The sequence below is a fragment of the Nilaparvata lugens genome, chromosome 8 (genome assembly GCF_014356525.2).
Source record: "Nilaparvata lugens isolate BPH chromosome 8, ASM1435652v1, whole genome shotgun sequence".
Classification (NCBI taxonomy): Eukaryota; Metazoa; Arthropoda; class Insecta; order Hemiptera; family Delphacidae; genus Nilaparvata; species Nilaparvata lugens.
In genome coordinates, this window is record NC_052511.1 from 14,968,310 (window position 1) to 14,993,534 (window position 25,225).

General features: G+C 35.4%; 1 protein-coding gene across 11 annotated transcripts in view; it reads right to left on the bottom strand.

The window, feature by feature from the left end:
- LOC111057346 overlaps positions 1-25,225 on the bottom strand; it is a 214,491-nt gene that overhangs the window by 137,896 nt on the left and 51,370 nt on the right. For 9 of the 11 annotated variants that reach the window (XM_039434057.1, XM_039434058.1, XM_039434051.1 and 6 more), the window contains one exon: positions 22,312-22,384. In XM_039434057.1, the coding sequence (XP_039289991.1) occupies positions 22,312-22,384 (73 nt within the window). Of the gene's footprint in view, positions 1-22,311; positions 22,385-23,645; positions 23,719-25,225 lie in introns of all 11 variants that reach the window. The other 2 variants (XM_039434059.1, XM_039434053.1) reach the window with 1 other exon arrangement.

Genomic DNA, 25,225 nt, shown 5'->3' on the forward strand with positions numbered 1-25,225 from the left:
TCATCGAGATACACGGACAGATCTGATCTGGTTCGCTACCGATATATTATTTTGGATTTCTCTAATCTATTGGCAATTTGATATTGTTGATTAAGTATTTGATATTTGAGTAATTTGATATTGTTGGAACTATTTTTGAAGTATTGCTCTATAATTTGTGGGAATAATGCAATAATTAACTGTATCTTTTCCTCATGGTAACAACCATCATACTCCTACTTCCAAAGATCGAAAAGTTGGGAGGTATATGATCTTCAATGGAATTAATAAGTTCAGAATCCACCAACTTCATGAACATAAGTATTTGAATCTGATATAATCATGGGTTTACTACTAACTTCAGCCTGAATAGATTTTGAATGTGGGGTGGGAGTATTGAACATGTCAGCATAATTAGCATTACAGCATCAGTTCCCCCTCTGTATCATTCAATAACAGTCACTAAATATGTCAGCTAGCTTTACTTTAGACTGATATCGATGCCTCTCATTTGATGAATGCTGACAGCTCAAAAAGAGTTCCAACAAGGAGGCATTATTATTGATCAAATAGATCTCCAATGAAAACAAAGCTATGAATGGAAGCGTTTCGAAGTAAAGTATTTGAAAAGCAGTTTCTGACGGTGACAGCTGTTGCGATCAGCATCCATTGAGAAGAGCGATTTATGTCGGATGAATGGATTGTTCAACTCGAAGCAGACACTCCAATTATCCACGGATTTCAATGAATAAACGCGTAATTGGATTTAATTGAAGTCGAACCGTATCGGCATTCTTAATTGGAAGATTTATTTTCGATGGTTGTGAATAATTGCAAGCTTTCGCGACAGAAACAAACAGTCTTCTCTTCCTCTATTCAGTTTCGAATCCCTTTTCCAGATTCTACTGGAGTGGGGTGAGAGAAATGTTCTGGTCTTTGGTCTCTTAATTGAGGGTGAAAGCGCTTCGTCTCCTTGATGACTCAAGATTTTTCTTCCTTCTCTTTTCTAAAAGAACTGCCACTGTCAGCTGGAATTATTTCTGCTAGGAGGGTAATAAAGTGATGACGTAACGAAAGTGCACGATATGTAAGGGTGGGCTTGAAGAGGCTACATAAAAAATTATTCTATGTTAATAAAATAGTGGATGGAAGTACTGTACATCCTTTTTCTACAAGTAAGTTGTTCTCCAGATATTATTATTCAGCGTATGAGAGATAACAAACATAGAAGCCTCAAGTATCTTTATAATTACTATAATAATACCTGTATTTATTTTGTTCAAATTTACATAGGAGATTCAGTTCAAATAATGATTTTTCTAGTTCAACTGTGAGGGCAGCTTATTTTGAAACTTCTGCTGATAAACTATGTATATTTATAATATGTATGATTGAGAGGAAAGTTTATTCATTAGTCTATTCAGGGATAGGAGTCATCTTTATCAAACGCAAAGCCTGGAAAATTGAGTTGCTCACTTGAATTGCAGCATGTTTGTAGCTCCTTGTGGTTTCTTGGGGTCTCCTTTGAAGTAGAGCTCAATACGATTACTTCCCACCTCATGGTTCACTTGAAGATTCTCATTAGGGCATCAGAGCGGCTAGTAGTGGCAGAACAAGGTATGCTTTGATTATCAATTGGACTCCCACCCTTTAATCATAGATCTATCAATCACGGGCTAGTAAATCCAAGGGACAAACTTAGTTTCACAGAAATCTCACTCCAATCAAAGATTCAGGTTCGATTGAGTAGAAAAGTAGCAAGACTAAACCTAAAAATTGCAAGAAGAAAATCTTGATGAATGGAAAAAGCTGCTGCTGGAAAGTTCAAGTGAGAACGTTTCAATCCAAGTTGGAACAGAGCTCTGAAGAAAATGGAAGTTCAAGTGGAAGTACTTTGAATCATCGTACTTTGAAACAGTTTTTGCATCTTCGTGGACCTTGAATTGAGATTTGTTTCGCGTGTCTCTTCAACTGTATTCATTCCGCGCAAAAAGAATTATTTACTACTCAAGATTCACCACAGAATATTTTTGCATTCCTCGAATATGACGCATACGTTTATGATAGATTTTTCAAATGAATATTTATCTATTAGTAAGCTCCAGCTACAGTAGCAACATAGACATTGATCGAAATTCATCCTATAAATGTTCTCATTTCAATTTATTATGCAATGTACACATTGCAATGTACCCAATCACTTGAATTGCTTTGTAAAGTACTGGTTCATTGCCTCAGAAAGAATCAGTTTCCACTTTTACAAAGCGTTCAAATCATATGAGTTGTATAATTGGACACTATTCCTATTATATTGATTCCTATCCCCATTCCTTGATAATTTGATCGCTTATCATTGGTGTTCTCTTACTTACCGTACTCAACCCAGCTACGGAGAGAGAAATATGAAAGATTACACTAAGATGTTTGTGGAGGATATCTATTCAATAGTATTCCCTTCAACCTCTTTCTATGCTTTTATACAAAATTTATAAGATACTGTACACTGTAGACTACTATTATGGAACGATAAAACAATATGTTTTAACAAGACGTTAATAACTATCATCAACCAAATGAATTCGAGTTCTATTCCAAATGAATAGAAGATATTAGGCAAGAATTGAATATGTACAGCATGAATGAAAGAGTTGCGGAGAATCGGCATCAATGGAGGGAGCATTTACAGGTACAAAGAATGTCAGCTGAGAGAATACCATTGAAAATCTATAATTATCAGCCAGCGGACAAAAGAGATGTTGGCAGACCACTCAAGCGGTGGCAATAATAGATTTTTTTTAAAATTGTGGGATTATTTGAATAATTAGTTTTGAGTCGGAACACTTTACAGCCTAATCCTTGTTTGTTGGAAAAAGAATAAGATGGATGTAATCACAGATTGGATATCTTCTTACTATATTGTGAAATAATATCAAATTGCCGCATTCAAGCAGAAAGAAATATTCAGTTTGAGAGTGAGCGGATATCTCGAATGTCAGGCCATTTCATAAATTCATTATGCGATTCCGTATTTAAATGAAGAGATGCGCAGTTTTAGAAAATCGTGATACTGGATGGCACTGAATGGAATTGTAAGCGAGGAAAAATGTATTCTCAAGGGGAGTCTTAAACGCCGTACTCATTTTCCGAGCTGTTTTCCCAGGTAAAATAGCTTCAAATGAGAACAAAGAGGAAGACTCAACTGCACTGTTTGCTTGACTCTTGTTTTCTGCACCATGCAGTAACAATGATAAGGCACAACGTCGCCTACCTAATGGCTAGGTTGGAATGTATGACTGCAACTGAGAACACAATTTCTAACAAACTTCAACTTCAGTTGTTACAGCCATTAACCTATAACATGAAAACTTTACTTCAGAAACTATTCCAGAGTCAGAAGGGACGAGTTTACTGCTTTGTGCTCAAAACTTATTGAACGATTCCATTCGAATTCGGACTAGAGAAAACCATTGTTATTTTTGAGAAAAAATATTTATTCTTTGGATAATGTTGGACTGAGAAGTGGCCCAATATCTTTTTTCAGACAAGAGGTGCTATGCTTGTTGAAGATAAGATGGAGGAGGAGCTTCTTCATAGCTTTGAAAAAACTATGTTTCTATTGCATTGAAGTTTTTAATGCATTTATAATGAAGGAGTGTGTCATTTATAGCAGTATAGTAATCATACAAACAATAAGTGTATGATTAAGCAAGTCGATTAGCAACTATAATAAACATTGAAATGATGGAAAACACAATGATATATTGACAGTGACTTCAAATATTTATTTATCAATGTTAGGTACAGTATATTGTGAAATATATTGCATTTGGAAAACTTTTTCCAATCAGAAACCTTTTTTCACGTACTGTATTAGTATTTTGTACATCAAATCGTGATTATCCACCCACTTGATATTTTGTGCAATATTCAAAGGAATTGAATGATGCAGAGAAATTGATTAACTGTAGTAACCACTCAATCACTGCAGTATTAGCTAGGCCACTGAAACATTGTGACATACAGTTAAAATTATTGCAATACGGTTTGAGGTCATGATAACGATCATGATTGTTCTGATCGTCAACATTTTATACTGGAATGAATAGCAAACGTGAATGAAATACATTCTTTGAAGATTTATGGATCGTTCCACTTACAATATGAATCTTTTCTTACTGTATGATGAATAAATAAGAATAACTAAGAACTTCTGCTACTGCAAATATTGATTAAAGAAGCTCTTTGCACAACAGAAGTCCTAAGAAATTCTATTCTTAGATCTATACTGCTTCAATTGGCTATTTGAAATAATTATCATGCAGTACATAATAATATTCTAGTAGTTGATTAAACTGCGATTTCTAATAAAATCTTATATTTTCCTACTGTGTCGTTAACATTCTATATTTCTATAAATATCGGAAGATGTTTGTATCAGTTAAATTCGTATTAGAATCGAAGGACTGCAATTCCTTGAGCGAACTAGAGTGCCAGTTGTGAGTTCAAAGCGCCTCCCAAAGGAGTACACCGAATTAGGGAAAATGTGATGAGAATCTTGCTGGAAAATCGATCGCGGGAACTGAACGGCAAGGAAAGTGGCACTCTAGAGATTTCCCAGGAAAAGTCTTGATGCATCAGGGTCGACCAATCACAAGAGCGTTTCGAGGATAAAACAGTGCACTGAGAAAAAGGCACTTTCCACGATGAGGTGAATTGGCCTGAGACCAAGAATAGTGCAATAACTATCGATGAAAGAGGGAATTAGACAACACATGAGAGTGAGAAGGAAGATCAGGTGCTCACTCTGTTCGGTCTCTTCCACTTCTACACACTTCTAAGAGCGAATTGTGTTACAATGTTTCTCTCAGGAACGTTGGTAAAGTTTCTCAACAGTTGCATTACTCACTACTGAGATTCCATCTATGAATTCCCACAGCGGAAAATCACTGTATTACTTTAAATCTACAGTCACTTCGACTGTATCTGTCAGGGGACTCACAGCTTGTGATTCATATCAGTTTTTTTCACACAAGAAGGGAATCTCAGGGCTAACTCTTGTTTCATTTGTTCGTTCATGATGAATTATGCGGAATTTATGCTTCACAAACGCGCTTAGGGATAAATGTTATAACCACAGGCTAATGTAATTGTTTCAGGCTCAAAGTTGCTCAACAAGATTATTCCTGAGGGATCATGGATATAGGTGGATGATCGATCTTTCTCCTGACAGATTCACTCTCTGAGTTATTAAACCAGGAACTTTGGAACTCATTCAATCCAATTTGCATTGTTGATCAGCAGTGTATATAGTAAAAGATCTACTTCATTGCCAATAAACATTATAGTAATCCACCTTAAATTTTTTGTGAGATTCAAGAATCAATATTATTATGATTTATTGTTGAAATCTTATTTTGAATATTATCCTGATTGATAGTATTGATAGATTCCTTATGAAATTAGAGGTTACTAAATCGTCGTATCGTCATGAATATAAAGTGTTGAAAATTCAATGACATAAAGAGCTGTGCTCACATAGTAAACCAAATCTCCTGTTGATAAAGGTTTAGGGCCACAACTCAAACACTATCAACATGTACAGCATACAGCACTGGACCCTTTTATGTGTTTACTTAATCTGTCATCCTTCTCAGCACAGTAAAGTGTAGGTTTACATTACAACACTCATCGTAGCTGGCAGCTAGTGGGAAAATGAGCTTCTCCAAAAGATATACAGCCCAATTTCTAGTCATCTCTTTCTTGTCGCTCCATTTCCGTTGCTAGAACAATGTCATTGTAAAGCGAAATATTTGCTTTCTCTCAGGCTTCACAACCATAGCTTGGTATGTGCTGTTAAAGGGATTTCTCTCGAAATATTTCCTCTTTCACTGAATCATCAGCTCTTCTCATGCTCCCATCCATTTAATCAACTCTTCACTTTCACTTATGATTGTATCTTCAATTTCTCTCTCTTTCTTCCAGTTCCCTTTTCTCTCTAGTGTTTCCAGTTTCTAAAGCGCTCTCTGAGATGAGAGTTGAATTATAAGGACATACTTGGATTCAAGAATGTACGTTCAAACTTCACCTTTCCATGTAAATGATACAGCACAGTTTCATGTATCATTGAATCGCTACTTAACTTGATATTGTTGGATGATACTACAGTTTTAGCTTAAAAAAATATACCAATTACTATTCTGATCTAGAATTCAAGTTAGCGTATACTTGGGATCTATATGAATGAAATAATCTTATACATGCATTCACTGTATTTATTCATATCTTTAATGTCATTCTCTTCTTATTGATTGACTTCATGATCGCAGTAATAAGAAATCGCTAACAACGTTTCATCCCTTTCCTAGATTCCTGTTATTCCCATTGGACGTGAGAAGCTTACTACCCCAAACATGATGATCATTTTCAAGATTAAAATCGTTTGTTAGTTCTAAGAAAACTCTTCAAGGTCGACTCCTCATTTATCATTCGTTATTCACGCACAAGCCTATAGTTTAAGTGGATATCACCCTTAACAGATTTTTTTCCCAATTCAATGAAGTTTTTTTAATTTTTATAGCTGTATCCAATCTCTATCGCTAATGAAAGTTTCTTTGTTAGCAGTCATCTCCTTTTTACACAAATTTCCATTCATTGTCCATCAGCCATCTTCACACGGTACGCGAGTCTTGTACGCTTGTAGGCTAAAAGTATCGTAACCTACCTTTTCTTGAAGGCTACTTTATCTTGGCTACCTTCCTCTCTCTCATTCCTTGTATTCAATTTCTCATTATCCCCGATTTTCAATTCATGGTCTATGAACAACTTTATGCCTCTCCCACACACATGGTGAATTTTGTATGTGTGTTTGCATTGTATCCCGCCACTCAAATTACGCGACCTCACTGCTCTTGCCATCTGGCGAGCGCAAACAGAACTGGAAACAACCACGACCTGTTGTGTCGGATAAACTTTGCCTCGGGACCTAATTCCCTTGTGTGTACTCTCTCCTCATGACGTCACCTCAATAATTTAGCCATGTGTGAGTGCGAGTACCACAGTGAGAATCACTAAGAACTGTCAGTTTTAGTAGGACGAGAATAATTAAAGCTATTTATAAGGAACGCTGTCATTTTGAAGTCGTTCCCACAATAGAGTTCTCGCTGGATTTCGGAAATGATATCTGCTGCTACCAAAATATACTCACACTAACCTAAAACACTACCCATATCAGTCACGCATTTGAATTTATTTGATTTCTCGGAAAGCATTTCCATCCAAAACATTTTTGTAACGTCATTCATGACACTGTGCAATTGAACATTGTTGGTGTTTTTTAATACTTATTTCCAAAGGGAATGAAGCTGTAGTAGGGTGCGAAGGCTACATTGGTGTAATGAATGTTTTTTCATATTGTGTTCATCTGGATGGAGCTGTGACCGTTGTTACTGAGGGTGCAAAAAAATACGTTTGTTCATGCGTGATGTTCGTTAGAGCGCTGTTGAAATGCCATAAATGTTTTTCCATACAATGAAATTATTATTTGGGTGGAGCTGTGAACTGTTGTGACAAAGATTGTGATAATAGATGTAGTAAAGGGAAAAAATTGAACAGTGTGCTATACTTGTGTATGTGCTCATGTGAGATATTCGTTGTTAATAATTTGGAGCGTTGTGAAGCCTATACTTCTTTTCTATGTGAAAAACATTCACTATTTCTTTAGCATTAAATTCCACGAATATTGAAACTTTCAAAATTAATTGGCGCTTTTCAGAATTGTTGACGCTCGACAAATTTTCCATTTAATTAGAGATCATTGATAACATAGAAACAACGATAGAAATTTGTATCACTTTCCTGCTATATTGATGAGGGCATTGCACATTTTCATTCACATCTGAAAAAATGTATGATTTTTGCAAGTTTAATGGGTCAGTTTTTCCTCTCATGGAACAAAAAAAGGGAATAATAAACACTAGAGCTCTAAAACAATAATTCTGAGAATGTGAAATAACGGCTAATTAATGTTTTTGAAGATAGGTTACTTTTGTATAATATTATTTGACTCCTACTTCATTATTCAAACCACATACTCTCTGAGCATACTATATCCGAAACTATATAATTTGGTTTTTACTTATTGATATTCTCAGTCTTAATTTTTTCGCTTAGACATAATATTTCGTTTGAATTTTCAACTTTCTTTTTCTACGATCCTTGATACCCTCTCTGAGAATGGACTTCTTAAGGTCCAAACTTCATCGTTTCATGTGAAAACATTACAGTAGTACCTTAACTTTTGCATATTTCATCATTTTTCTTGCTCAATATTATTGTAGAACTCATTAGTTTAATATGATTCATCATTTTATTTTACTGCACTGGTATTTATTTTGAACGCTAGAACGTAAGTTGAGTTATGTTTCGTTAAACACATGAATAAAGAAATCTGAATCCATACTCCTGAAAGAGCTACTATACTCTAAATAATGTTGTCGTAGAAATAATTAGCTAAAATGAGAATATTCTGTTACGTTTACAAAAGGAGAAAAATTGAATCCGGAGCAACGCTAATCACTAATGATGTGCACAAATGATGAAACAAAAGCTTATTTTTTCAAATCCAACATTGAAAAAAGGGATCTAATGATGTTAATAATTTAATTCGAGAACAAAGGAGCCTGATATAGAGTAGCAGGCTCACAAATGATCATGCATGTAACAAATATCGATCAGATTTTTTAATTAATGGTCCAAGCATGCTAGATATTAATTCGTCTCCAATACCATGCGGCTTTGTTTGCCAATTTTTTAATCCACTCGTTCCCAAACAAGTAATCCAATATTCCTGGTTGATAACTGACATGGGCTTCTGATGTGTTCTCTGTATTTTAATGAATAATTTATCTCACGTTACCGTTCCGTAACGTGTGTGTGTGTCAGCTATGCATACTGCATAATGCTTCAAAGCGTTGATTAGCCTATCCATCATAGATCATAAATTTGTAAAGGGTCAAATTGATGTACTCCGTAATTGAATAGGGATGAGTGTCTGTTGTCATGTATGGAGTGAATTTCACGGAAATTGGCAAAAAGTTTATGATGAAAGAATCCACTGATATGACAAAGAATTATTGGATTTTCGAGTAACTTACTAATTTTATTGAATTATACGTGTTTCGCAAATTGCATTCGCGGACAAAGCTTACAAAGCTTTGAAATAATTTTTATATTTAGTATCGTTCTCAAAGTTTTCAAAAAATAGGATAATACGCCAGGATGATATGAATGATTCAATAAAAGGAACAGGATTCCAACTGATTATTATTCTTTGTTATCATTGTATGGCAGGATAATACATATCTTCCATTGATGAATATTATATAGAGTGGTATAACAAGAGGTATTCAAATGGTTAATTTCTAGAAAAATCTATCAATAATATTCAGAATTCTAAAGATCTTGGAAATATAAATTTAGTTTTTCCAATACAGGAAAAAAATGCTTTCACATTGGATGTAACATTGATTTTTCTCACATAGGCTCACACTCACAGATGAATATAACATGAAAACAAAGTATCATCATCATCATGCAACATTGAAAACTTTACATTTTTACTTTCCTTGCCCTATTACCATAGGTAAGGAAAGTATTGCATCCGAAAAAAATTAAGGTACCCCAATTTCTAAATTTCTATACGTTTCAAGGTCCCCTAAGTCCAAAAAAGTGATTTTTGGGTATTGGTCTGTATGTGTGTGTGAGTGTGTGTGTGTATGAGTGTATGTACGTCTGTGTACACGATATCTCATCTCCCAATTAACGGAATGACTTGAAATTTGGAACTTAAGGTCCTTTCACTATAAGGATCCGACACGAACAATTTCGATCAAATGCAATTCAAGATGGCGGCTAAAATGGCGAAAATGTTGTCAAAAACAGGGCTATTCGTGATTTTCTCGGAAACGGCTCCAACGATTTTGATCAAGTTCATACATAAAATAGTCATCGATAAGCTCTACTCAACTGCCTTAAGTCCCATATCTGTAAAAATTTCAGGAGCTCCGCCCCATCAATGCAAAGTTCGATTTTAGATTCCCAATTATCAGGCTTCAGATACAATTTAAACAAAAAAAATCAAGTGGAGTAGATTGAGCATGAAAATCTCTACAATTAATGTTCAGTAACATTTTCACCTAAAATTGAAAATAAGCTTTAAATTCGAGAAAGTGTGATTATTCAATTGCGAATTATTATTGATTCTATTAAATCATTCACTATGAAGAGATAGCAGACCTCATGTGTGTCTCCAGCGTTATTGCCCTGTCACTAGCTGGCTCAAATCTTTGAATAGTAGACTTGAGATGCGCGGGAGCACTAGCGTCAGGTGATCAATTTTCATAACGGCAAGGAAAGTTGTGTGAGTGCGCCACACCAGATTTTTCTTAATACTCAATAAAATAACATAATGTTACATCATGTTAATAAATCGATCAATGGAGGTTGTGCTTGCAATCTGTGTCGAATCTCTACACAACAGCCGATTTTAGATAAGTTAGAATAAGTTGACATGGATATTGTTTCGCGTAGTGTACATAGTGAAATCATGTTTGAATAAAGCGCCCAATACAACATTTCCCTCCTCTCGGAATATAAGCTTACAACGTGCTGCAATGAATGAATAGCTGGGCCTGTTTATCAGGTCAATGATTTCCATATTGAGTGCGACATGTTCAATATTTACTTTGAATTTGCCTATAGTCTGCATGACTGAACGCCGACTGAGCGCTGGCTTTTGAGCAGTCAAAAATGATTCCACGTCAAGCGTAAGTGCACACATATGGATCCATCAATCGCTTGACAGTGTTAAAAGACTACCGGTTCCAACTACATTCACTAGCGATAGGATAAATCTGATAATAATGGGGGAAAGTGGGGGCTCAAACTCTTCTATTTCATCAATTTTATTCAATAGTGAAAGGATAAATCCAATAATAATGGGAGAAAGTGTTCAAAATTTTATATCCTACAATTTAATTCAATACAGTTCAAATGAATGATAACTATATCTCACAGTAATGATCAAGCTTGATTGGATATCACAGTCGGCTGCACAGACTATAATAGAATTTCAATTTTGTTCGCCAGTGATCAGTCTCGGATGAAACAATATCATGAAACAAAACATTCTGATTTATAATTTGATTGAAGTTTCTTCACAAGAATAATCACGCTTTTTGAAATCTATATTTTACATTTCCACCAAGTTTTGTTCCAAGTCTTTCATCTTTTATATATTTTATATATTTTCATCTCTTATCGATGGTATACAAAGGTATTCTTAAGTTGAACAAACAATGTGGGCCTACAACTGTACTTCAGCTTGTACATAATAGAACGTAAGAACAACGATCAGGAGCATTGGCTCGCAACAAAGAACGCGTTTTTGTGTTGAGGAAGCGTGCTGGAAGACGGAAGAGGGTTTTGCAATAAATGGGTCTGGCTGTTTTCGCCAAAACACAGCCAACAGCCTCCAATTGAGATAAGTTCCGCTCTCGTCTTATCGGTCTAGGGTCACCGCCGTGGCAAAGCGCTTGCAAAAAACATCTGCGCCACCATAAACTGGCCAGTGAAGTCTCGTTATGAGATGAGATCGCTTCCCTCAGACCTCACTGCTAAACAGTGGCGACTCACATCAAGTTCAGTATTCTCTTGAGTCAAATGTTCGAGTCAACCCGTGAATTTGAATTCATCACTATTGTATGATGATAATTATATTGTTTGAGACATCTGATGTCCTCACTGTTGTTTTATTGTGCGGTGCTTTGAAATCTATAAGTTCTTTGTTCTTTATTCTTTATCCCAAGTTTTTCATAAATCTTTGAAGTTCATAAGTCTTCCTGACATGTAGGCTGAGAGATTTATCAGATGAGTAAGAGAAAGTAATGTTGTCTAACACCAATGAAATCCCCAAAATTGCATTGGATGACTGAATCAGCCACACAGAGTAAAATAGGTCGATCTAGTCTACAATAAATACATCACTTTTTCTAAAATGCGATTATTGTAACCAAGACAAATTTGTAGAACTTATTCATGTCTGTCTCTTAGTTTTGTCATTGGTTTTTGACTTGGTTGAAAGTGAGAAATTAATGTGAATAGAAAATACGCTTAGCGTGAAGTAAATTCAGTGAGTTACTGAATGACTAACTCGAAGAAGACTCGAAGTTACTTATAAAATTAAAAAGAAAATAATAAATTGTAAGTTGTAGATTTCAATTGAATAGTAAAAGTTACTTGTTGCTATTACAGAACAAAGCTCATACTTACAATTCTAGGATTGGATCACTTCCTGATCATTAGAAATCCACCTGAGATTTCCTGTTTATTCATCTTGCAAATCATCTCTCCCAATATTTATGTATAATTGGCCAATCCAGACTCATCTGAGCATCTTCCTCAACAGAAACAAAAATTTAGTATGTTTCATATGATGGTATCAAGATTTCTGGAGAGCTTGTCTACTTGAACAGACTCAGTTTCTGACTCAGCAAATCGGACTCATGAGTCAGTATCCTATTTGTCCGCTCGGTTGAGCCAGTGGGCATTATTCGCTGCTGAAGAAGCACTTCTACAACCCCAAGATCGTTCATTTCCTTTCTTACTCTCACCCTTCAACTCGCTCTTTCTCTCAACAACGAATCTCCTCGAACTTATCTTCTTTTTTATTGGTGCGGATTATCGTCTCGAATGAAATTACTCATCCAGATAACGCTTCCTCCCGAATACCTCCGTCAGCTTTCCTAGAGAAAAGTGAAAAATCAGTGAGGCTTACTCTTCTCACTTCAACGTTTGAAATAGTTATTACTGCAGCAATCTCAATGTGGGTCAACGTATAACACTTTTTCACTGAAGTAGGTGAGCCATGTGTGGTCTCTAGGGCTTACAGTTCCTCTATATATGGGGAAGTGGCTATAAAAGTCTCCCACCGCAAGAAAACCCATCATAACATTGGTGATGGCCTAGATTTGTCACCAATGAGGCCTAAGATTGTACAGATGGGAATAGAGTAGTAAAGGTAGCCAGTGAAGTACTAGGTTGTGAACAGAGAGTTATGATAGATACAGGAGTATTGGATTTTCCTCAACTGACAAAGTGAGAACTTTCATCACAGTTTAAGGACGAGAAAAGAGGTACAGTTAGGGTCTAAAAACTCTGTGATGAGGTGACTTTGATATTTCTTTAAAAATACGCTCAAAATCAGTGTATTTCCAACGTTTTTCTCAGCTTTTCTGCGTTTTCTCACCGTTTTCAATAATTTATGGAAATATATTTAAAAAAATTCAGTAATCCACCCTGCACTGAATAATTGAAATTAATCGGTGATTGAATCGAGCGAGGAAGTACTTTGACTTTCTGATGGAATCAAGCATGCTCAAATGAAAAATGCAGGCGAGAGAAGTGCTGATCTCATTTTTGGACGAGTCGGTGGTCCAGGGGGCGGAGCCCCCTGGCTAGACGGATATGGCGAGCAAAGCGAGCTTGAAGGCCATTATCATATACATATATTATAGCAAAAATTATATAATAATAACAATGTATTACATTGTTGAAGACATCTGATGTCCTCACTGTCGTTTTATTGCGCGGTGCTTTGAAATCTATATACCTGAAGGGACAGTACGTTCATTATTCTTCCTTACATGTAGGCTGAGAGATTTATCAGATAAGTTAGAGAGAAAGTAATGTTGTCTAACACTAATGAAATCTCCAAAATTGCACTGAATGACTTAATCATCGACACAGAGTAGAATAGGTCAATATAGTCTATAATAATCACTTTTCCTTAGATCTTTTAAATACGATTATTGTGACCAATATGAATTGTAGAACTCATTTATGTCTGTATTTTAGTTTAGACAATGGAGATGTTCATATGACTTGGTTGAAAGTGAGAAATTATGTGAATAGAAAATTCTCTATTAATGAATAGAAAAAGAAATGCTCGAATTAGAAATGAATTAGTTACTTAGCGTGAATTGAACTCAGTGAGTTACTGAGTGACCAACTCAAAGAAGACTCAAAGTTACTCACAATTATTACTTACAAAATTGAAAAGATAATAATAAATTGAAAGTTGTAGATTTAAATTAAATAGTACAAGCTATTTGTTGCTAGTACAGAACAAAGCTCATACTTACAATTTTAGAATTCGATATATCACTTCCTAATCATTAGAAGCCCACCTGAGATTTCCTGTCATCATCTTTCCCAACATTTATGTATAATTGGCCAATTCAGACTCAGTGAGCATCTTCCTCAACAGAAACAAAAATTTTGTATGTTTCATATGATGGAATCAAGATTTCTGGAGAGCTTGTCCACTTGAACAGACTCAGTTTCTGACTCAGCAAATCGGACTCATGAGTCAGTATCCTATTTGTCCGCTCGGTTGAGCCAGTGGGCATTATTCGCTGCTGAAGAAGCACTTCTACAACCCCAAGATCGTTCATTTCCTTTCTTACTCTCACCCTTCAACTCGCTCTTTCTCTCAACACGAATCTCCTCGAACTTATCTTCTTTTTTATTGGTGCGGATTATCGTCTCGAATGAAATTACTCATCCAGATAACGCTTCCTCCCGAATACCTCCGTCAGCTTTCCTAGAGAAAAGTGAAAAATCAGTGAGGCTTACTCTTCTCACTTCAACGTTTGAAATAGTTATTACTGCAGCAATCTCAATGTGGGTCAACGTATAACACTTTTTCACGGAAGTAGGTGAGCCATGTGTGGTCTCTAGGGCTCACAGTTCCTCTATATATGGGGAAGTGGCTATAAAAGTCTCCCACCGCAAGAAAACCCATCATAACATTGGTGATGGCCTAGATTTGTCACCAATGAAGCCTAAGATTGTACAGATGGGAATAGAGTAGTAAAAGTAGCCAGTGAAGTACTAGGTTGTGAACAGAGAGTTATGATAGATACAGGAGTATTGGATTTTCCTCAACTGACAAAGTGAGAACTTTCATCACAGTTTAAGGACGAGAAAAGAGGTACAGGGATCAAATTATATTACAATGGAGCCCCTTGAAAAGGCCGTTTATGCAACCCGCACTTCACTATTTTCACTACTGTGAAATCCGTCAGTCAACTTGACCTTGAGGTTATAGTGGCAATTAGAATGACGTAAAACTACCTTCATCCACTACAGAGGAGTACATATTTCCGTCATATTTCCAAAACAATAATTACTCTGCAAAAGCTACACTGAAGAATGTATCATCCAATCATAAATCTCATCCTTTGTCACTAAAAGGTTATAGAAATTCAACCAATATTTCTCTTTCCCTGAGCACCATGATATACCGAATGATATATCGGAGAGTATTGAATTCTGCCTCTGAGAATAGCTTTCATGCTATTTCCATATCCAATTAATCTACATGTACATTTTCACAGCAATACTGAGTATTATTAACCTTCCAATCAGAAAAAGTAGTCACGAAAAGGATGAAATTGGATACATATTCCCTGTAAATCGCTCGTTGATGCAATAAAAGAAACACATTCACAGATTTCTCGTTCATAACAGGTTTTTTCAACAGAAAACTCTCTTCAGAGTTCCCACTCTGTAGTAGTTTTATGCGGTTAACCAGTCTCTAAAACAGGAACTGCTGGGGTATTTCTGTGCATGCATTCAAAGTACAAACCTTCTGCACAATTAATCGCCTTCTGAAGCGAGAGTACGTAGGAGAAAAACTTTTTGGCGCGGGAGAGAAATTCTAAGCTTTTTTCAATAGAATTGCTGTGCGCGTGAAAGCTACAGGGTGGTTGGAAGCCCATTCGATTCAATTGGTTGGTAACCCTAACCTCGGTGAAGGGAAATGTGCTTAATGAAGCCGGTCGTTTGCGAATTATTTTTCAACGGGAATAGTCTTCTAATACGCTCAGAGAGAATCTTTGCCGCTACAAAATCCGAGTTTAATTGTACCCCTCCACTCCGTCACACCCTAATTTAGACCCTTAATCACATCTTTCCATGTTATTGCAGCATAATAACCATCATTCAATCTGGAAATCTTGACTGGAAGCAATCCTATTAGGGAAATCTTGTAATATTCCATTGAGGTTGTTCGCTAAGTCGGAGATTCTGTGCTTTTTTCAATCTCTTTGAGTGTTGTTGAGATCTTCTTCATTCACTGGTATTTCACTCAAGATCATTCGAATCGGGCGATATGAATGGATCATGAATCGATATAATCTCTTGCTAGAAGAGGTTTCACTATGAAGTATGTCTTACTACGGACTTCCTAGAAGGAATAGTTTCTCACTATCAAGTAACAATACCATACCATAAGTAACATTACCATAAAGTAACAATACTGGTAAGTATAATAATAGCTAAATGTATACATATCCCTGTAAATGGTTATCGGTGCTATCTACATTATGCTGGTAAGTAGATTGGTTATTCAATGCTATTTCTATCATGGAAATAGTGGCTTATAGAAAGAAAATAAAGAATCTTTTTGTATTCATTTTGAAATCTTCTGTGCTGCTTTTGTGACCCTTTCCTTTAATCTGCAATCAAATTCAGATTTCCAACTGTTTATTCCGAGTGAATGTGATAGAAAAAAAGATAGTACAGGTAACTTGGACGAGAATGAATTTTTGGAACATTCGAGTGAGGATATAAATCCTCTTCTGCTAAGAGTATTAGAGTCATGCAGGGATAGAAATCTGGATTCCAACTGGAATATTCAAATGGATCTCTCTTGAACTGAGAACTGTGTGAGTCATACGTGAATAATCAAGTGGAATGATTGATCAGTTGAATCACTGGAGCAAATAGAGAACATCTGCTAATGAATGACAGAGTGGGGAATTCAGTGTTCGCGAATTTATTAGTCACGATGATAAATGGCGCAGTGGTGCCGAGATTAGTGAGAGCTGTCTCAAATCACTGGCTCTCGGAATTTCATTAAAAAGAAGCTCCCCGACTGCCTCCAAACCAGACAAGCAACGGTTCATGCTTTCGTGATTGATTCTCTTTCAGGCTATGAGAAAAAACGTTCAATGAATCCATGTTTCTCATTCAATGAGGCCAACTCAGGATTTGTTCCCTCTCTTATAATAATCTTCATTAGACAGAAACACAGAAAGTTGTGTATTCCATTGCTAGTTCGCTTTGGAATGGACTGAACCATACACAACATATGTGAACAGTGAGGCTCCTTGCAAGCTTATTTTTTCAGGATACTTCAATCTTTATCATGTTTTCAATATTCTCCATCAAATTAAATTATTATTTTATTTTTCACTAGCGAATTTTTGCTACTTCAGTCGCTTCTCGTATTTATCATTCTATAATATGTGGGTGCACATATTTTTGTATACAGTGGGAAATTCAAATGAAATACGAAATGGAAGGAATCATGTAAATTTCCAATGTTAACAAACCCCTAGAATCATCGTATCGCTTTCTCATATAATTTGCATATTCATGTATGATGAAACCCACTCTCTTCCGATGAATAAAAATGTATTATTCAACGAATTTATAATTCATCATACACTGTACTTTCTCGCAATATAGATGAACTTCTATCAAGAAGAATCTATCTCTATGTTGATGTTGATTAGGATGACGATTACCACTAGCCAAGTTTGCAAATGTCTAACTCTTGAACCATATAAGATGTCGACTATTATACTGAGAGACGTTCCAACTTTCATTCAGCCTAATTCTCTAGTTTGCAAAATAGAATATCTTGAAAATGGTTCTTACAACTCGCTTGAAGCTTAGTAATTCAATTATCTATTATTTTCAATATTCCTGAACATGAACATTTGTATTTTGTCATTATTATTTGTGTTTGATCTGAATTTCTAGTTTTCCAATATTTACTAGTTTGCAAAATATAATAATTTGAGAAATTGGTTCTACAACTCGCTTGAAACTTGATAATTTAACTATCTCATTCTATTATCAATATTTTTGAACATGAACATGTTGTATTCTATCATCATTATTTGTGTTTGATCTGAATTTCTTCAACATGGAAACCTCTGACTTTTCTAGATTTTTCTCAATCTATTGGCTGCTTTGGCCATGGAAGATCGTGCAGCTGCAGCCCAATTTGAATCCGATTTGCATTTTACTTATTCTCATGTCTCTTGAATACGAAATGGAAACGATGATGATCAAATGTGAAATTGCTGTTTATTAGTTGAAATGACTTTAAATCACCACTTGAAAATAGATTGCAGATGTTTTTCATTGCAATTGAACACTCCGTCATGTAACATGCAGTTAAAGAATTAAACTTTGGTCTATGAATGATATTTTCCAATAAGCGGTTACTGCAACAGATAGTGAATTTCAATTAAATTCAAATTGAATTTGAAGGAGCTAAAGTGGAAGTATTCTATATTTGAATTCCAATAACATGTATTCTCATAGATGTACGTCAGCAAAATGACGCCACGTGACAAAATTGATGCATGAAATGTGTTACGAACTGCAGGCTTCCCACATTATTTGTATTGTACCGCTCTCGGCCGACTTTATGGATTTACACGTAGACAACTTAGTTGAGAATTCAAAGCACGAAGCAACGCAAATCCCGGCTGCTTGACGGCGAAGTTATGTGGTGACAGTCGTTAAGTTTCGAAATTCGAGAAATCCGGACTGGATGTCAGCCGAAGTCTCTGGTTGATACAATCTTGAGATTCCTGCCAGTTCGAAATTCGATTAAAGTTCATCTTGCAAACTGAGCCACTATCTTCTTGCAAAGCTGCCTGTTACTTGACAATTATGTGATTGGGTGGTCGGTTAGCAGATGCCTCATTCCTCAAGGTTCTCCAATATTCTATCAATTATATGGATCTTCATGATGTTTCTGTAATTGTTTGTGGAACTGGATTTGAATTTATAGTAACGTCCCATGAATGAGGCCCAATAAATTTTTGCTGTTAGATGAATAATTTATTTATTCACTCTTCAATCACATAAACACATATTAATCATACAATAATGTTCAATCTTCCTGTTTTGTGGTTGAGGTATTAGGTCAATTTAATAAAAACTAGAATATAGTGACTAGCAACTACTTATTAGTTCTAGCTATACAGATTTGTTTATACAGCTGACTCGAATCCTAGATCTGCTTGAGAATTACTTAGAAATTGATAGCATTTAATCGACCTATTGTTGTAATAGTTGTCCATATTGATTGAAACGACTTGATATTATTATATCTACTCATTCATCATAACATTTTTGAGTACGGCAACAAGTTTTGGTGAATACACCAATATCAATATTCAATGAACTGGAAGCTCAAATCGAACAGTAGAATAGAAATAAATAGTGAGAATGAAGCTGTACGATTGGTCGTTGGTGAACTCATCAGGGTTGAGCTCTGCCATTCTGGCATTGGCCGAGACAGGGTATGCCCCACAGTAGGTGGAGCATTCAAATTACAGGTCATGGGTGCTGCAGTCAAGAGGCCAGCACAATGGTGCATGCTATTTGCAGATGACATCGTGCTCTGTGAACCTACCAAAGATCAGTTGGAAGAAAGGCTGGAAAGCAGGAGGAAGACGTTGGAGGAAAGGGGACTGAAATTTAGCTGATCAAAAACAGAGTACATGGTATTGGGAAACAATGTTGGGCTACCCTTACAGCTTGAAGGAAACCAACTCCAAACAGTTGCAAGTTTTAAGTACCTGGGTTCAAGTGTACAGAGAGATGGAGGGCTTGATGTGGAAATACAGCATAGAATAAATTGTGGATGGATGAACTGGAGAAAAATGAGTGGTGTTCTTTGTGATAAGAAAGTGAATTGTCAAATGAAGGGAAAAGTGTATAGATCAGTTGTGAGGCCAGCTATGCTGTATGGAACAGAAACATGGCCCATTTCAAAGAAACAGGAACGAAAGATGGAAGTGACTGAGATGAGAATGTTAAGATGGATGTGTGGGGTTACCAGAAGAGATAAAATAAGAAATGAATTCATCAGAGGCACTGTAAAAGTTGGACCACTGGGAAAGAAAATGCAGGAGACAAGGATGAGGTGGTTTGGGCATGTACAGCGACAGGAGGAGGATTATGTTGGACGAAGAGTGCAGGATTTGATTTTGGATGGTGTGAGAGGACGAGGTAGACCTAGGATGAGGTGGGGAGATAGAATAGCGGCTGACTTGCGGGAGAGTGGTTGGAGGAGAGAGGAAGCATTGGATAGGGCTTTGTGGAGAGGCAGCTAAGAGGGAGGAATGCCGACCCCATTTAAATGGGATAAGGCACAGCCGGAGAAGAAGAAGAAGATATAGAATACTAAAAAAAGAATATAATAGGATAATTATAGTTAGTTTAGAGTAATAGTGATAATGTTAGTCCTCTGGTGAAACAATAAACATTGAAACAAGTGGAGAAAGTTGTACAACTTTCGACCAATGGTAGAGCTCAAATGTGATGGAACAACCAACGCACAGAGACAAGCATATTATAAAATGAAGATCCATTTACTCAATATTCTGCCAATGAATATTGAAGTTTCCAGTTCACTAGAGATCAGTAATGATTAAAAACAAAAACTAGTTTCTCATGAATGTATTTAATAAAATTCAAGTCGTTCCACTAAATATTAATATCCACCAATATAGAATAGCCAGTCTATGTATGGAATTTAATATAATCGATCAACACCCTGTTGCACAAAAGCCTATTAACTCCTTATCCCGATCAAATTACATGACAACCAATCAGAGAAGCCCTCTTATAAATAAAGCCCAATCTGATAGGTTCTAGTGAAATTTGATCATGATTAAAATTCAACAGGCTTTCAAGCAACCGGTATAAGTGCCGTCACTATATGCTACTAGCTATCACAATATCATCTTGCCCATTATCATCATATTCTCATTATTGTAGAACAACACGAACAACATCGAACTGAGGGACCGAAACGTTATCCTAATTATTTCTATGAATATTGAAGATTCAAGTTTCCAGTTGCCTATGATTTGATCAGCTCCTCTCTTATTGCAGTTGATAATTGTTTTGCATTGCAGCTCTATTATTATGCTATGGACTTTGCGATAACGATCAATACAGCTGCATCACGTGGACGAGAAAACAATCAACTCAGACCAACCACCAATAAACCCTGTGAAGCAATTAATTGAGTCCAATATGTTTGTTCAATTTGAACTTGGTAATGGTAGCCAATTTAAATTACTACTCAATAATTCAGCTCGAGAACACTCATGGAATGCAGCTTGCTCCAAAACTGCATAGGGATGTATTCACACAAATTATACATTGTATAATGGGTATCTTGGGGAACACATAGGAAAACTAGTATAGGGACGTTCATGATCTTTATCTTTCCAATAATATCATCAATATGTTTCGATGTGTGAAATGTGTATTGATTACTATTATGAGGATGATTATCTCTTTATGATATAACTGATAATGAAAATCAATGGCAGAGGAGACGAGGCGTGTGTCTGCTCTCTTTATTATTCATTCTTTTTTATTATCACGTTGCATTGCCTGATGTAGGTCATGATTTGCAGTTTTCCAGCTTTACAATACCGTGGATGGACAAAATAAGACAAGCAACAATGAAACAGCAGGGGAACTGTCCTCGAATGATCAGCTTTTAACACATTAGTAGTGAGCTCGTATCAGAAAAGAACAGCAAGAAAATAGAGAAACAATTCTATAGGAGGTTTGGCAGAGCAAGCTCAGAGATTATACCCGCACTGTGAGAATCTAATTCCCCTAAAAGCCCAAGGTGGATTTTATCCCTACGTGATCTGGGTAGAGGTGCAGGGTTTCCAAGTTGCTGCTGAAACTGAAGGTCGGCGAGAACTGGGTTCGAATCTCTCTGCAAAAAAGTCGCAACATGAAATAGCCTGATAGCCACTGGCAAAAAGCATTAAACTCGCTCCTACGTCTAGCCATTTCCTTCAATATATTCAGCCATAAAGTATTCACAGCGTAGAGTTCTGAGCTCTGATAAATTATGTCGGTTATTGAATGTATCAGTAGTTTTTCAAAGGCTAATAACAAACCTGAAAAATTATAAATTCTGACTAAACTGTTTATCAAATTTCGCGAAATATAATGAATTTATATCAATTGCATGGTAACCATTCAAATTAAAATCTTGTTAGTTCCATGAAATATCCTTAATACTTCAGGTATTGCCAATTTTGAAAACAAAATTGATGTGAGCTAATGTGGTTGATAATCAATAAATTCACAAATAAAATCATGTTTCCATATCGAAAATCAATTTCAAATTCTTAAATTAGCACTTACCGAATCCTCTACTTCCGGCTTGAATCGTGCATTTGAAATCTTCCGAATCCTCTTCTGTTGATTATCATCGTTTCTGCAAAAAGATAAATTGAATTAGAATCAATTGAGAGGAATATGTTCGTATGTAATATAGTTTGTAGGCAAGATTCAGTAAAGCATCCTAAAAAATTATCAGAATATAAAATTCATTTTTTCAAAATACATGAATAACAAATATACATCGTAGAATACTCTTTCAATTCGTGCCTGGAGATTACATTATAAACTTTCCAATGTGTTCATTAAAATCGTACTCATTTGATTTAAGATTCAAGATTCAATATTCTTCATTGCCAGAAAAACTTCGCATATTATATAAGCACGTCAAAATAATAAATAATAATATATAATACTTATGAAAAAAAGAAATAGATAAGCATATAAAATAAGCATTTAATAATAGACATCATTTAATATATGAAAATATTCAAAAAATTCTAAACATGCTACTACAATAACATTTTTTCTTAGTCTTAGAAGCAAACTACAATTCATATTAATAATTAATAAGTTATGAAAGTTTAGTTTAGTTTTACCAAAAGTTAAATGGTTCATGTAGCATCATGATCATTTATTATATTGAAGACTGAGGATACTCATCCACTGAATAGTACACCATCTCTGTCAATTTATTTTTCACAATTTTTTGAATTCATAGATCGGCAGCTCTCTAATTTCTAAGGAAAGATTGTTATAAATTTCTGCTTATTCAAAAATATAATATCTCTTGTCTTGGAGAGTCTTATTCGAGGCAGTGATATAGTGAGGTCCACGTTATAATGGCAGTGAAGAAAAATAGGAGAAAAACGTTGCCAAGTCTCTCCATCTTGCCACTGAGTGTACACAGCTATTACTCAATTCATCCAATTGAATTTAATCTAATAATAATTATCATTTCCTTGATAAAATAATCAATTTAATGTCAAATTAATCAAGAAAATATATTTTTTCATAATTTGATTCGAAAATTTGTTTTCATAACTGAGATCAGATTTTTTATTTTTATACAAATCTGAAATGGCGGCTAATTTGAAAAGCTGTGATACACCAATCTGAATTTCAAAACAACAGAAATCAAGTTATTTGGTAGGCTATTTTATTTCTTTAGGTTAAGTTGGCTACCATGTATTATTTTGAACAGCCCAATATGTCCGTTTTAGTTTTAGTCAGCTTGAAAATGTGACCTGTGTGGTCACGAAACCATGGTCGTGTACCAAATTAAAGTGTAGAAAACTGACAACATCTATGTGTTTTTATTTCATCAACGAATTTCAATTTCTTAAATGAGCACTTACCGAATCCTCTACTTCCGGTTTGAATCGTGCATTTGATATCTTTCGAATCCTCTTCTGTTGATTATCCTCGTTTCTGCAAAAAAATAAATTCAATTAGAATCAATTGAGAGAAATATGTTCGTATGTAATTTTGTTTGTAAGCAAGATTCGGTAAAGCATCCTATGTATTTTCAAAATAGATCAATAAGAAATATACATAGTAGAATCTTTTCCAATAGTCGAGCTAGAAGATTACATCATAAAACTTTATTATAAACTCATTTGCATGTATCGCCACATTTTCAAATCAAAATCAATTCAATAACTTACAATTTAATATCTAAGTTTTTCTAATTTTTTAAGTCAAGCTATTAAAGAGAGGAATAATTTCGATTATGTAACGTATATTGGATTGAATGACAATAAAGTCCCATCCTCCCCTATAATTCTCGCATTATCAGATTGTTATGTTGACCAACACAATCGTCTAATTGCTTGTCTAACCCATCTTGATCGGCTGGCATAATACTGTCCACTTGACATGACGTAAGATGCTAAGACAGGGCCATTAGTGGAGCGGATTAGATGGATTTGCACAGCACACATTGGCATTTGTGGTCATGTTGGAGCAATCCAACACCCATCACTGTTCAATGACAGCATTGGCTTGTTTGCATTCTCGACTCCTCTTATCAGATTGTCATTATCGGTTCCGATCAATTCAATTGTCAAGATTGTGACTTATGCCTCTGGCTCCCCTGCCATTTTGAACATAACAGCATTCGATTGTTTTGAATCCTAACTTGTCTTTCAGAATGTCATCATCGTTACAGATCAATCTCGTACTCACAATGAGATTGACTAATATTTTAGGTGGGAAACAAAATTCACGAGCTCTAATTACTGCCTTGATCTTCTTCTCTCCAAAAAATCGCTATTGCCTGTTTTGGATCGCAATCAGTCATTTATGAATTATTATCATGAGTTCTTTAAGAAGACATAAGTGCCAAAATAGAACCTCTCACGTGGTCAGTCTATGTCTCCCTTTGAAGAGAGTTTTCAATTAAGTTTTAAGTTTTTCCATCTAAAAATCGAATTGAAATATTATCTCTTATATCCTTATTACCAAATACAGAGTTAATGTGAATACAGAATCCTATTCTCATACTCCCTCTAAATATTGATAAGTTAATAATGTGAGCATTTGTGAGGTGTGCTACTTGGAAAATTTCATCAATGACAAAAACTGAAGTCGGAATTCCTGTATTTTCTCTAGCTGTTTCCTCTTGTCAATGTTTTCAATCGCAGATCTTGGTGGAAAAAGGATAATTGAATTTGATATTTTATCTAGGTTCATCATGGATGAAATTGAGGATTGAAATAATGAATGAAAATCTCTAGGTCAATCATCATAGATGCTATTGTATCTGTTGTTAATATTTTCAATCATTACGGACTACTCTAGGGTATTATATAGTTGATTACTCCTGATTTGATTTGAAGTTTCTTTCAAATAATTATTACGTTATTAATTAATTTAAATGGAATAGTTGAGGAATCTCATTTTTTGTACATATTTATAAAATCATCTTTCATCTTTC